Source organism: Olea europaea, chromosome 14 (genome assembly GCF_002742605.1).
Source record: "Olea europaea var. sylvestris chromosome 14, O_europaea_v1, whole genome shotgun sequence".
NCBI classification, from domain to species: Eukaryota; Viridiplantae; Streptophyta; class Magnoliopsida; order Lamiales; family Oleaceae; genus Olea; species Olea europaea.
Window position 1 is genome coordinate 8,660,938 of NC_036250.1, and position 14,777 is coordinate 8,675,714.

Sequence of the window (14,777 nt, forward strand, 5' to 3'; positions counted from 1 at the left end):
GCCCTGAAAAAATAGAAGGTAGCGTAATTGATTGGATGCAATTGACTTTGCTATTCAAAATCCAAGCAAACAGAATTTGGCCAATTTGTAAAACCAGCATCCATCTAATCATCACTTACATAAAAAAGCTCTGCATTTAATAAAAGACTTTACAATAATTTTTGCTCTAAAAGATGTATCAAATAAATCATTTTGTATGTAACAAGCTACTAAGAAATGTCACTGTAAACATAAACATAGATTATTTGTAAAGATTTCATCAACTTAGTTGAATGAGCATGTATTGAGAAGACAGAAGAAGAAATCTAGGAAATAGATGTCATGATCTTTATGCAAGCATGCTTGTATTCAAGCTAGAAAAAGCCGTTAAATATATTAAAATAAATAAATAAGCAAAAAAAAAAAAAACGTAGGGGCTGTTTGAGCCCCTTTGTTTTCAAAAATGCATTTTGAAATAGTGTTATGATAGAAAATGTGTTGTTAAAAAATAAGGAAAATTTTTGGATTTGTATGTAATTTTATTTATTAAAAAATATGTGGTTGAAATAGATTCAATTAACTATTGAAGAATGTCTTATGATAGAAAAATGGGGCTTAAACAAGGGCTTGCTTTATTATTTTAAAATGAGCATGCAGGATATAAATGCGCATTATGTTGATAGATAGCATGTTCAATAGGATTTGGAACTCACCCCTATACCAGGAAACTAAGAATTTGTAATGTGCTACAGATTGTGGAATTTTAGGATGATGGAAGATGGATTGATAAATTGTTTTACACGCGTATAAAGTGTCACCTCCAAATCCACATATGCAGAATCCTCCCTACTTAATCTATGCATATACACATTGTTACTTAGACTTGGCGGGAAGTGTCGGATAAAATCCCTCGTTGAACATGGGTACTCTTTTTCATCTTTGGGTTTTCAAATTCATTCTGTAAATTACTCATGATCTCTCTTTCTTAGTTTCAAGCTGGCTTGATGATGATGAATGAAAGTACTCGATGATTGGAAGTCGGTAAGAAATTTATCTTTCATACCTTCAAATAGGCATGTTTTTATTTGGATACATTGATATATTTTCACACGGACAAACACATAAAGCACAAAGGGAATATAAAGAATAAAGAGAAATTCTACCCACAACTAAAGGAAACTTCTGTACAAACATCTAGATACATGAAAAACATGGTTCTCCGACATTCGTGTACGTTGGCATAATTATGGATGTCCTCAAGGCAATTACTCAAATATTTATGTGCTAATTATCATTAGTGCATTTGTTTATATTCTGTTAATATTTAATTGCATTGGCATTGAGGATTTATTTCTCAATTAAGTTAATCAGAATGAGGATATATAATACCATATTCTTAATTATGATGCCACCTAAATCTTTAACTAGAAATGGTGAGAGTTAGTGTCTTCAATAACGCTCTTAAGAGCATGTACAATGCAGAGAAGCTAGGGAAGTGTCAGGTCATGATTCAACCATCCTCCAAAGTCATTATTAAGTTTCTCTTCATGATGCAAAAGCATGGTATACAAAACATTGTGTGGTGTTAATTTGTTGTCTATTTACGCATGCAATATTCTATCTATACACTTAATTCTTTATCATGTCTGTAGGATACATTGGAGAGTTTAAGTACATCAATGATCACTGATCTGGTAAAATTGTGGTTGAACAAATGTAGAGTCATCAGCCCTGACTTTGACGTTGCTATCCAGGAAATTGAGGAATGGAATGCAAGGTTGCTTCCCTTCTGGCAGGTAATATATAAAAAAACATTGTACATTAACATTTGGATGATGATCACTTGGTGAATATTGAGCTATCAACCTGGCCATATGATAATATATATGTTTTGCACATGCACCTTTTATTTCATGGAATAGTATTATCAAGGAGACTCTATCTCTTATTCAAACTTTTATTAAGGTATCTTCAATTAGCATGTCAATCGGATATCTCCATTCTTAAATAGCTTCACATCTTCCTATCGTAAAATGTGATTATTATGTTTGGTTGTACCCTCATTTCATTCGTCTTTTCCCCAGTAGGTCGAGCAAATTGTACTTTGTATAGTAATTAGACTTCAAAAAAAATATTATCCTGCCTCATCAGATGTACAATGGTATGCTGCCAATCCCAAGAGAATGCTAATTGCTGAAGTCCACAAAATTAAATTTCATTTTTCTTACTTTCCTTCCTTCAATAAATATCTTCTTTCAATTGTTTTAAGCTCATTTTACTTTTCAGTTTTGGATACATTTGTTGGCATCATGGAGCATGAAGAGGCTAGGAGAAAGAAGGTTGAGGGGGAAAGTGTGCAATCCCTGTGCAAACTAGTTTCTGATGTAATGTAAGTGATCCCTACTTGAATCAACATAGTACTTAAAAGAATTGAGGAAGTGTGTTCCATGCACTGGTTGCTTGGAGCTTAATCTTGATTCTTTAAATGCTAACTCTTCGTTTCTCGTTCCATGCACTGGTTGCTTGGAGCTTAATCTTGATTCTTTAAATGCTAACTCTTCGTTTCTCGTCTAAGCATTTTATCAAATAGCTTGTGCGGGATGAAGAAATTAATTTGACAAAGTGGCACTTAGATGATTGCTTTTATTACCTTGACAATTTTTCCAAGATTACAACTTTTGTTGCAAGTCTTCAAGGTTATTAAGTTCCATTTGCCATGTAATAAAAACTAGGTTGTGTCGAAATTATTTCCTACTTATATGATGTTTCCCAAAAAAGTTGAGTATCGAATAATTCTTAACTTTGTAGAAACGAGTACATAAAAAATGTTATTTAAGAAGTCCCCTAAAAAAAAGGTGAAAAAAAATCTATTTCTAGAAACACTAAAATTACCTTCGAAATGACAAAGCTCGTGCATGGCACGGGCAATAAACTAGTATAAATAGAAGGGTGCATGATATAGAAGAAGTTACTTATTTTAATGGTAGTCACTGTACATAGTTTTTTTGATAGCTTACAGCATTTACATATTTCCAGAATTCAAAAGATAGCAAAATAATTAAACCAACTCTTTCATCTGAAAACAATAAGTTTTCTGGTTTCTTAACTAAAGACTCAATATTAAGTTACTACAGTACGACGAATTTCGTGTATTAAAATACAAAAATTGTTACAAATTGTATTTTGATAAAATACAAGTGATTTGACCTTCATGTAATTGCAAAATTGTAAAAATCTTCTGATAAATGATCTGAATATTTGAAGACGAGGGGTCACGTGGCTTGAAACCTAGTCTTCGATAATTTTTTGAAAATTTGATTTGTTGAGACTTGACCTATTCAGCACTTAGATTGCTTGGACTTGAACTTGGATTTGATTTGATGTAAAGAAAACTTTGATCTTCTTGAATTTGGTGTGAACCTGTTTTGTTCAAAGAAGATTTTGATTTTCTTAGGGTTCAAAAGATTTGGGTTTGAGAGGATTTATTCTCTTCCTTCGACGTTGAAATTTTTTCAGTACTTCGTAATTGTCTTCTATGCTTTCACTTCTTCTTGATTTTCTTCTCCCTCCTCCCCTTATGGATAATTGGTCCTATTTATAGGGGAATTTCCGTGCTAATTTTGGTAATACTAAATTATATTTAATTAAAATGAATAATTGAGTAATTTATTATTTTATTTATTTATTTAAAATGTGATATCGGCTTTTCGGTTTTATGGACTATAGTAGGCTTCAATTTAATTGGCAAATGATTTAAATTGATCCAATCCATTTTTTAAAAATTTTTTTATATCAACAAATGTCCCCTCAAGATTTATTTATTTATTATGAAATAAATAAATAAATCTTGATTTTCGATTTTTTTTATTTGAACTCAAACTTTCCATTAGTAAATTAATACGGGTGGAACATTCAGAAAGAAAATGTGAATTTGATAAAATTCTTATCCTTCAAATTTGAGAATAATTTTTTTTTTGTCGAATTTCGATTATTTATTTATTTAGTTTATACGATCCATAACAAATTTGATTTGAACAGACTTCTTATGTTTGGTAAATTAGGCTTGAGTAAAGTCTGATACCCGCCTATTTATTTGAGTGAATTATGAGATTTGAAAACAGGTTTGTTAAATCTAGCAAACAGAGGTAAATAAATGTTTTTCCTTCCCCTCCCCCCTCCCTCTTGTTTGTATTTTTTTTATCCTTCTCTTGGTTTCATCGTTGACCCTTTATTATTTTTTTAATATTTCTCGATTTCTGCAGCCAGCGGAAAAAAAATGGCGGCGGAAACCATTGATTTGGAATTGGTTTAGGAATTGGAATTATTATCTCCTTTGTATATTTTTATTTTTAAATTTTTTTTAATTATTAATTAGCTTTCTTGGTTTCTGTAAAACCAAACAATTGTGGGCAGAAACCAAAAAACCATGGTTTCTACCAAATTTTTTTTCTTCTTTTTCCCCTTTATTTATTTTTTCAATTTCTTTCTTTTTATTTCTTTTTAGTTCTTTTCTTCTTCATTTTTTTTTATAGAATGTCTTTTTATTTTGGGTTGAATTTTGATTTTTGTTTTATTTTTTCTTAGTGTGGGTATTTTATTGAAGTCGAAACTAACATTCTTCATTTTTTTTTTCAAGAACTCAACTTTTGAAGTAAGCCGAGAATTTTGAGGTTTGAGGGTTTTGTGTGTGTGTGTGGAAATTAAATTTTTGTGCTGCAACTACTTTAGAAGTTGGAAAATATATGCTTATGAACAAACTTAAAATTACAAACCTTTTCATATGAATTGAGGACCAAGGACTCTCACTTTTCACCATCTAATGCACTTTTTGTTTAGGACTAAGAATCTGTTCCTTCGACTGTCCAAGACATTTTGTGTTGAGGAACAAAGACTTGTTCGTTCGATCATCCAATGCGCTTTATGTTGAGGATCAAGGATTGGCTCCTTCGATTGTCCATGGCGTTGAGGACCAAGAACCAGCTTCTTCGACCATTCAAGACATTTTGTGTTGAGTACTAAGGACTTGCTTCTTCAACCGTCCGAGGGACTTTGTGTTGAGGACCGTCCAAGGCACTTTGTATTTAGGACCAAGGGCTGGCTCCTTCGACTGTCCAAGGCACTTTGTGTTTGGGACATTTACATATTTGGAAGGCTCGTAATTTTAGATGATAATGAATTTAAGAGATTTACTACCCCTTTTTATTTGCTTTCTTTTTTCTTTTGCATGATAGGAATAAGTTCCAATGATAAAGTATACTCTAACATACACGAAATTATTGAGCTTAAAAATTAAGGCAAAAGTTATTTGCGTTTCAAAGATACCAATTTGAAGTACCATGCCTAGACTTGCCAACGAATGATCCTTCTCCTGACCTCCTGAGCCATTGTTGGAGTTGTATATGCCTACCATTAGTGAATGTCACGAAAGTTTGGATATTGGCAAGTGCAACCACTTCCGCAGAGCATGGAGTGCATCCCAAAGGCTGAAATTTGTGAGAGGTTTGACATTAAAGAAATATGATGCGAAAGTGCATTGGCCAGTCGATGGGAGATTTCTTTTCTTCCAAATTTTGGGAATAGTCCTTATGGGTCCAAAAATTTGTACTCAAGAGGAATCTTTGTGAGTTAGCTTTTGTAGTCGGTTCTGCTACAAAAGATTACAATTGCCCAAACTCTATCTACAGACTCTTTGTGAGGTTTAGTGTCCAGAGACCATGTAGCACCCCGAAAATTTTATAGAATAAACTTAATTCCAATATGTTCACGGTTTCATTTAAGTTTGGAATTAATTATGTTTAATGCGACGGGTGGTCAAAAGATGTTCCACAATATCACATGCCCCATGCATGCTTGTCAAGTCTTAAAATTAATTGCATTGTTACTAAAATTATTGTTTCTATCGCATCTAAATTAAATTATTATATTGACTTTAGTGATTATAATGATTTTTATATATGAAGAAAATTTATCAATTGTCAAATAGTGCCTTTTGTAATTATGCCTTTTATCTTAACCACTAGTCACTATCACGTGCGTTGCACAAATTTTGTATTTATCATATTTTTATTAGAGCATAAATTTTAGTTTTTTGGAAAGTTTTTGAAGTAATATCTAGAAATATTTCCATGATATAAGAAAATAATTGCAAATTATTTTTACAATTGAATATGAAATATACAAACTATTTTCCCTGTATTCTTTGATAGTGTCGATATGATTGAGTTGAATGTGAATATTATATTTCTAATTCAATATTGGAAAATTGAAGATTGAGCACAAAATTATAAATCGACTTGCATATTCATATGCGTTTATATTTTGTGTTTCATATATTTAAATATTTATTTTATGCTTATGTCGAAAAAATAAACATTTGAAATTTTTTTTGACATTCTGTTTGGTAAGTGAATGTACGGTGTTTTGCATTCTCAGTATTTGTAAGTACAAAAATCGATATATATGGTAAGTTGGAAAAATGGTAGGTAGCATTTATACGGTAAGCTGCAAATATGTTAGGCAACATATACGGTAATCTGTAAATACAGTAAGTTGCCTGCAAATACGGTAAGTAGGCTACAAATAGTGCCAACCGTATTTACAGCTTACCGTATTTGCAGTAATCAGTATTTATAACTTACCATAGTTGCAGCATATTGTATTTGCAACATATCGTATTTACAACATACCGTATATGTAGCATATTGTATTTGTATTATACCGTATTTACAGCATACCGAATTTACATCATACCATATTTACTGCACATATTGTCTTTAATACGGTAGATATTGATATTTGTAATTCAATATTATTTTCTTTTTCATAATTTTATTTTCGAGAATTTAAAAAATAGGTGGTTATGAAATTGCTAATTTTTAAATGTATTTTTTGGTTGAAGATAAAATTGATTTTTTTATGCCATTTGTAAAAAAAAAAAAAAATTATTGTAACTTTATTAGCATAATAGGAAGATTTATTATGATTATTTTAAAAAAACTTAAACACAACACAATAAATCTATATTTTAACCTGGTGATTGCAAAAGTCTTTTGTGTGTCAATAATGCATCTTCCATTCGAAACTTCATTGTAAAAGGCCTTAAAGCTCAATATTATATAAGAATTGATGCTCCTTTTTGTAAGTCATTGAAAGAGTTGTAAGGGTTTTGATTGCACCATAAGTCAATCAATATAGTGACAAAAAACGTAGATTATTGGTTTGGATCGAAACTTCATAATTATATCGTTTGTACACTCTCCTCTTTATTTATCGTTATTTTATTTATGCTTACTATTTGATTGATCTCTTTGTTCTTAACTTGCATGATAAAAGATTAATTTTCGAAAAAGTTTCAAAAACCAATTCACCCCTTCTTAGTTATTCATTCTTGTACTATCATTATTGTGGGCATTTGGGACATGTGAAGACTTCATGGATAGAGAACCGATCCTATGGAATGTGTAAGGCTTGCAATTTCTTTGATTGGACCAACACGGCACCGAATGACGGGTACAAGATAGTAGTAAATGGGTTGATACGATTGAAAAATAGACTTAAAGAAGAAAACCACAAAATTTTCTATGAAAATGTACAAGATCGCTTTTAGTGCCATTTTTGTTAGTAGGTTATTCCTTCGAATTTGGTTATTGTAATCTTAGAACGAAGTCTTGGAAGATGTAATCGAAGCAGTGTATGTGTCTATATAATTGAATAAAATTGTAGCAAATCACATTGTTGTTGGGTAAAATTGTGGATCATATTAATGGATTTTTGCAAGACTTTTAGCATATGTACGTCAAGCAAATGAATTAAACTTAATAAAAACTTATCTTCGCAAGATGGTAAATATATTAGTCTTGCTAATATGTCATTACACAAAAAGTGATATAAGCTTACCCAAAACTTATAAAGTACTTGTTCTATACGTAACATAAATGTGCTACATAAATGTACATTCATTCATTTCAAAATAAAGAAGCTACAAGTAATATCCTCCTTTGTTTGCATGTAAGCTACATCCAGATTTTAGCTTCGGCGAAGCCATCTTCACATGTAGCCTAGAATGAACTCTAGATATCCTTAGTTGCGAAAATGCAACAGCTTCTATCTCTTGAAAACTATCCAGCATTTCCTCCGACATTTCTACTCGTGGTTCGTCATTTTTTCTCCAAATGGTCTGCAGCTGGTGCCAACTAGTCGATGGATGATCCCCTCTTCTTGCATAAAACTTCCCCTACAACGTTGAACAACAAGTATGAAAAAAAAGTAATAACATAATAGATATTCAATCATGTACTTGAAGCTGTGAACTTATACTTGCGCTTTGTACTCTTGTTGGTTGAGAATTCACTTCCTTCAATGTTGCATCAAATAAGTTTTAAAATACAAAATAGGAAAATTTTAGTTGTCAGAAATTTATTAATATCAATTTTAAGGTACTTACATCCAATGTAATAGGTGGCGTGGAATGATATTGCTTGTTGTTTCCTTTCACATCATAAACATAGCACGTCATGTTCATATGACCCTTTTTCCTTACATAAGACCGCACCATAACTTCCCCCCATTTGTCTTCCAAATTCACTCTTCGAACTGTCTGGAGTTCAAGTCTACAACTCTCCACACTGTGTGGAGGGCTTTTTCCAACCCTCTGCACAGTCCGGAGAGTTTCTTCCAACCCTTCGCACAGTTCGGAGAGTTCATGTGAACTCTCCGCACTATGCAGAGGGTTGGAAGAAACTCTATGGACAGTGCGGAGAGTTCGCTTGAACCCTCCAACTATGCAGAAGAGTTTTTTTCTCCTATGGTTTTCTAACTTACAGAGAATCTATATCACTGAAAGGCATTCATAAACAACTTAATTTAAAAACTTCATAGAATTAGGAAATCAAAGAGAAATCTAACTTTTAGGATTCAATGATGACTTAATAGATTCTACCCAAAATCTCATGTTTCTACTTAAAAAAAAATTGATAAAAGAAAAAAAAAAGCTAAAAAAAAAAATACTATAATTTGTGCGGAGTATGCGCACTTTGTCCACACAGCACATTGTGCGGACACTCCATACAATCTATGCGGACTGTGCGGAGTGTCCACACTCATTGTGCGGATGGAGTGCGGAGTGTCCACACATTACTCTCGACATGGGGAGACTCTACACAAAAAATTTGCGAAGTATCTGCACTTATGGGGGAGAGTTTGTTTGTTTTTTTTTTTTTTTTTTAAACTTATTCTTGTAGTTATATTTTTTTATTAGATTTAATGCATATTTTTAACTAATAAAATAATAAAGTAAACAAATATTAATTGAATGATTCAACCAAAAAAAAAAAAGAGGGAGTCCTCACTTGTGTGATTTGTGCGAAGTCCCCACACAAGTGCGAAATCCGCACAATATGGAGTCTCTGCACAAATTGTGCAAAGATTCCACACAGCACGTGTAATTTTTTTCATTGAAATTATTAAATTAGTAAATTAGACAAAATTAAAAATAGGTAAATGCTTTTTTTTTTTGTTACTAATTTTTTGAGAAATTTGATTGGTATACTTTTTTGGTATATTTTTTATTAGCTTAATAATTATTATTTTTAAAGAATTTTATATAAATAAATTAAACATAATTGTATATAAAAAAATGGAAATGCATTTATCAAGTAATGAGATCGATTGAAAAAAATAAAAAAAACACTCTCCGCATACAATCACAAAAAGCATATAGTGCAGAGAGATGGCAATTGACAACTCTTCGCACCATGAAAAAACTTTCCGCACAGTGCAGAGAGAAAAAAAATCTCTCCGCACAGTGCGAAGAGAGTTGATCTTTTTGCGCAGTGCGGACAGATTTTCTTTTTTTTTTTATTAGTAATTTTTTTCCTCTTTGCTTTCCCTACTTTTCTTTATATGTTTACGCGATATCTATTTTTCCCTACTTCTTTACGTCATTTATTTTTCTTCTCTCCTACAACCCCATTTAAGACACCAAGAGATGAGAGATGACAACGTGAAATTTTGTCATAAAGCCACAACTTAAAGTTTCTAGTAAAAGAAGGCTTCCTAAATTTCTTTGCAACTAATACTCCAATCAACAATTTATAACTACAATAACAAGATGATATCCAAAACCTTTATCTCAATGAGCAATTTTTTATATAAAAAAAAAGGACATGAAATAAATAAATGAATGGAGAACAGAATCATTTACCACTTGTGAATGCACAGTCAAGCCACCATAAAAGCAATAGAAGTAGTGAACAATTCTAGAAACAATAATTCAAGATGCTTCTGGAAGCAGTAAATTACAAAAGGAGTGCCCACATGAAAGAGTGCCAACCCAAATCACAGAAGGATGAAGAAAAGGCGGTGTAGTCGTTGTTTGATTTTCTCGATGGTTTTCTTTTGCCTCCATCAAGTTAGAAGAATAGCACAGGAATGGTCGTAGGAGTGAAAAAATGAAAATGGTATGGTATTAGCCAAAAACAATAAAAAAAAAAGGTACAAAAAATGACGCTATTTTCTTCGTACAATATTTTCGGATTAATTTACTGTTCCATCTATAGTAACACCTTGCTCCCCTTTTTATAAGAAGTTAGATAATTGTTTTAGCAAATTTAAGGATTTGATTACGTGTACAGTATAGAAATCTAGGGAATTTAGCTGTATGAATGTCCATTTTTCTTTTGGAAGATCATTCACATGTATTTTGAAGGAGCAAATCTTGCCTTGGTGCTAGAATCTCATTCTACCCTCCTATAATAAATATCACGGTTAATGAAGTAATTGTAGAAAATTGGGGGATTGGATTACGCATGTGTTATTTTTGCAATATAAAATTTAGGAAAATGGCTGTATTGGTGTCCCCATTGATTGGGAGATCTTTTTCATTTTATTTTGATGGAACAGATTTTGCCTCTATATTAGAAATTTTGTCTACCCTACTATAATAATAACATTTGATAGCATTATGATATTTTAATTAGTGGGGCTAATTTAAGGATTTTAAATAAGTTAATAGTATATTAACAAACAAAAAAGGGGGGTTTTTTTTTAACACTAATTAACACCATTTATACCTAATTAGATGCATTAGATTTAAAATAAGGACTTTTCCCATTTTTATATATACAACTTTTGCAAGTTGGGATTTGGTGCACATTAGGAATCAACTTTAATCCGGAAGGTATCCAAAGTCATTTTTTTTCTTTTTCACTTGGAAATCATTAGTTAACTCATGATTTATTTTATAATACGTTTCGACAATTTTCTTAGCATGTAGACACGGCAACAACGGAAAAGTTTTTGGAAACGTGAATTCTGACTTTCCTTCGAACAATTATTCTTTTTATCAATCAAGGTAGGATACTTTGTGCAAGTTGATTGTTCTTGTAATATTATAATTTTTGACATGATTTATTTCATGAAATGCTAATTGACTTGCGGGTCCCAATGAAATGAAATGTGAGGTCGCCTTCGGGTCTTCTCAAATGTGTTAGAGCATTCGATTGATCACCAATTGCTCTCGACGAAATGATGGTATGGAATGTTATGAATTTATATTTCAAAAGTTATTAGATTATTTGGACGGAAGTATCCTATTGAGTATAAATTACTCACTCCTTCAATTTTAACATCTCAGGTTAGATCGGTTGACGGTGGTGGTTGAGCGGTGCGTGGGTTGCCAAGTAAAGAATATTTTCAAGAAAATATTTAAGAATAATTTTGTTAGGATTTTTTTTTTTTGTTTTTCTTTAATTCCATTTAATGCTTTAAATTCTATGACACCGTCATTTTATTTTCAAATAAATTAGAGGTTTTAAATTTCAAATTAAATATTTCCGCTTTAAGAATGTTTATGATATGATATTGGTAACACCACAATATTTAAGTCGATAAAATTCAGGGCGTTACAAACCAACACCTTTATGATTGTCAATGGTGAAATTGGCATTTCTTCAAGATCGATTAATGTTGCGACCAAAGACATTAGATTGTCGAAAGGAAGGCTAAAAGTGTTACAACTCAATTTTTCTTAGTCAAAAATAAAAAAGTAACTAGTCAATGTCAAAGTTGATTAAGGACTTAAATGAAATTAAATATTTTATTGGGGTTTATTTTATAATTGGTAATATATGAGGGTTAAATTGGATATAATTTAAAGTTGGGAATTTACTTATATATTTTTAGAAGTTTAGGATTTAAATGTTATATTCTATTGTAGAAGAGGGACTTTTCTTGCAAACTGGAGTTAGTGGGCTTTTATATACCTTTGACCATTATTTTTCTCTCAAACCCCCCCCCCCTCCTACACACAGAGACTAGAAACACAGAGAAGCCGTAAGGCCGAGAAAGAGAAAGGAAAAAGAAAAAAAGAAGAAAGAAAGGAAGAAAAAGGAAAGAAGAAGAGAGGTAAGGGTTAATCTATTCAAGTTCGAATTTAATTTATCCATTTGTTCCAAGTGATAAATGTATGATTTATATTAAATTTCCAGGGTTTTAACTCGTAGTAAAAAATTTCAATTTAGGTGAGATAAGTACGAATTGGAGATCAAGCTTGGGATTCCTTAATTTCCAATTTCAGCAAGGTACGAAATAATATTTTTAGCCAACCCTAGATTTATTTGTTTATTATTATTATTTTTTTTTTTTTGGGGATTTTTGGATTAAGTAGTGTTCGTGGAAATGATGGTGATGAGGAAATAATTATTTAGAAGTATGAATTTATGAAACAAGAGGAAAATATAATTGGTCGATGCATAGTGACAAGTTGTCACTAGAATGAAGTTGGTAGTTACATTAATGCTTGGAATGAAGGTCATGTCGATGAATTAGTTATTAGTCAAGGGATCATAATGTGTGATTAGCTCCAATTAACAAAGGAAAATTTGAGAATTTATTCAAGTATCAAGAAATTTAATTTAAGTATTATCATTAGATATTAAGGTTTCTTGATTTGATAGTGGATAAATTAGTTATTAATATCGTATTTTAGGTGGGGATGAGGAGATTGGAAACATTTATCAGGCATTCTAGCTTGTAGCTCGTATTTTGTGAGTGGATACAAACTTATTAATTCATATAGTTGATTTGACAACATGATTTTTAGAATAACGTGGATTTTATAATTTCTTTTAAAGTTAAATTCAGTTTAGTTAAATCATTTGATTAGCAACTTATATGAATATTAAATGTTTCAACATTATTAAAGTTATTTTTAAAACCACCAGAAAGTACCCAGGTGATTTTACCTTAGTCGCTACTGGTGTGAATGTACTACATATGGTTATTTTACCTACTCTACACTGATGTGAATGTGTTTCCATAGTGTATGATCAGTTATGGTGATTTTACTCGCTCTGCACTATTGTGAATGTATTTCCATGTATATGATTAGATTATCAGAGGTCTTTGGGACCCACTCTCGTACACACATAGGCTTTGGACCGTGTACTAGGGTAATTAGCCTTCGGGGCAGCTCTGTATACGTATGACCAGATTATTATATTACCATATGTGAATGGCTTTGCCTTGTACATAGAGATTACTATGTACATTAGTAACACTATTCATTGGATATCTTTTTGGCGTGACTTTTCAGTATTTTTACAACTTATCAGATTTCAGAATATAGAGTTCAGTTTCTTCAATTCTCAGAGTAAATTTTCCAGCTTATAATATTGAGCAATAACAATATTTTATAGATTTTCATTAATATCAGATTCTTTATATTCGTTATACTTTGTAGTTACTTATCTAGAATTGAGAACGAAGAATTTTATAATATAATCAGGCTTAGTTTTAAAAGTGTTACTAGATTTAGAATTTCTCAAAGATTTAATAAAGTTAGAATTTTTAGAAAATATGCATAAATGGGAAAAGTATACTTATTTGCAAACTATCTACTCACTGGGATACAAGCTCATATATTTTGTCATGTTTTTCCTATTAGGAGACCGCTGAATTTGAGATACTTGGGAAAGCCTGCTGAAGTCAAGAGACCGTTTCATAGTATGTAATGTATAGCCGGATACTCATGTTTACTAAACATTTTGTCTAATATTTTGTTTGATGTTCACTTCGTAGAAGGGTTTATAATTGATGTAATGCTTGCAAATAGACATGATGTTTTGTAGTAGAAGTTCTCAATAGAATTTAGTTGTATTTTGTTTTTGTTGTAGTGGTATTGGTGGAATTAGTGGTTCCTAAAATCTTTGGTGTTTAAATGTCTATATGAGGTTTTGTTGATTTTCAGGTTGGTTTAATCCTTATTTCAAGGAAAACTTTGTCAAAATTTTTATGGTTCAGCATTTAGCTAGTATCTACATCGGTGCATGACACATGTCAAGTCAATTAGGTTGACTTGGGATGGGTCATGTCAAAAAGACTCTGCTAAACTCGTGTTGGCTGGAATATTGTTGAGTCGTTAGATAGTATTCTTCTATTTTGAACTCTGTCATAATGTATTATTCATCTCATTTTTCCTTTCTACATTGATAACATTAGAGGGAAAAAATTCCTTGTCAAAGAAACTCTTGGGAAAATAATCACCCAAGGTTGGTAATCCGAGAGGAACGCGTGAAGCAACTTCTACCCCCATGGATTTAATGAATTCTCTTGATTTGGCTTTAGACCTTCCACATTTAACTTCATTCTCAGATTTTTCATATGTATGGGATGTTTGAGTTCAAATCAAATCCTAAATTGAAAAAAAAAATCAAAGAAAATCGAGAATCAAGATTTATTAATTAATTAATTTCATAATAAATAAATAAATCTTGACGTGGCGTTTGTAGACATAAAATAAA

The 14,777-nt window shown here is 31.4% G+C and overlaps 1 protein-coding gene and 1 long non-coding RNA gene across 3 annotated transcripts; both read left to right on the top strand.

The window, feature by feature from the left end:
* The first annotated feature begins 526 nt into the window (after window positions 1-526).
* Window positions 527-5,970, top strand: LOC111409038 (40S ribosomal protein S15a-like). Of its 2 annotated transcripts, XR_002705397.1 has the most exons (4): window positions 527-1,020; window positions 1,632-1,775; window positions 2,266-2,368; window positions 4,816-5,970. XR_002705397.1 is itself a non-coding variant. In XM_023038940.1 (3 exons), the coding sequence occupies exons 1-3, from the start codon at window positions 994-996 to the stop codon at window positions 2,353-2,355; spliced, it is 261 nt and encodes an 86-aa protein (XP_022894708.1). In that variant the 5' UTR covers window positions 527-993; the 3' UTR covers window positions 2,356-3,085. The 2 variants fall into 2 exon arrangements, 1 of the variants encoding a protein (XP_022894708.1); XM_023038940.1 differs by lacking the exon at window positions 4,816-5,970 and having other exon boundaries at window positions 2,266-3,085.
* A 6,310-nt stretch (window positions 5,971-12,280) lies between these two features.
* LOC111409039 lies at window positions 12,281-14,199 on the top strand. Its single transcript, XR_002705398.1, has 3 exons — window positions 12,281-12,381; window positions 12,498-12,557; window positions 13,922-14,199. It is a non-coding gene; the product is annotated as an uncharacterized LOC111409039 (long non-coding RNA).
* The last annotated feature ends 578 nt before the right edge of the window (window positions 14,200-14,777 follow it).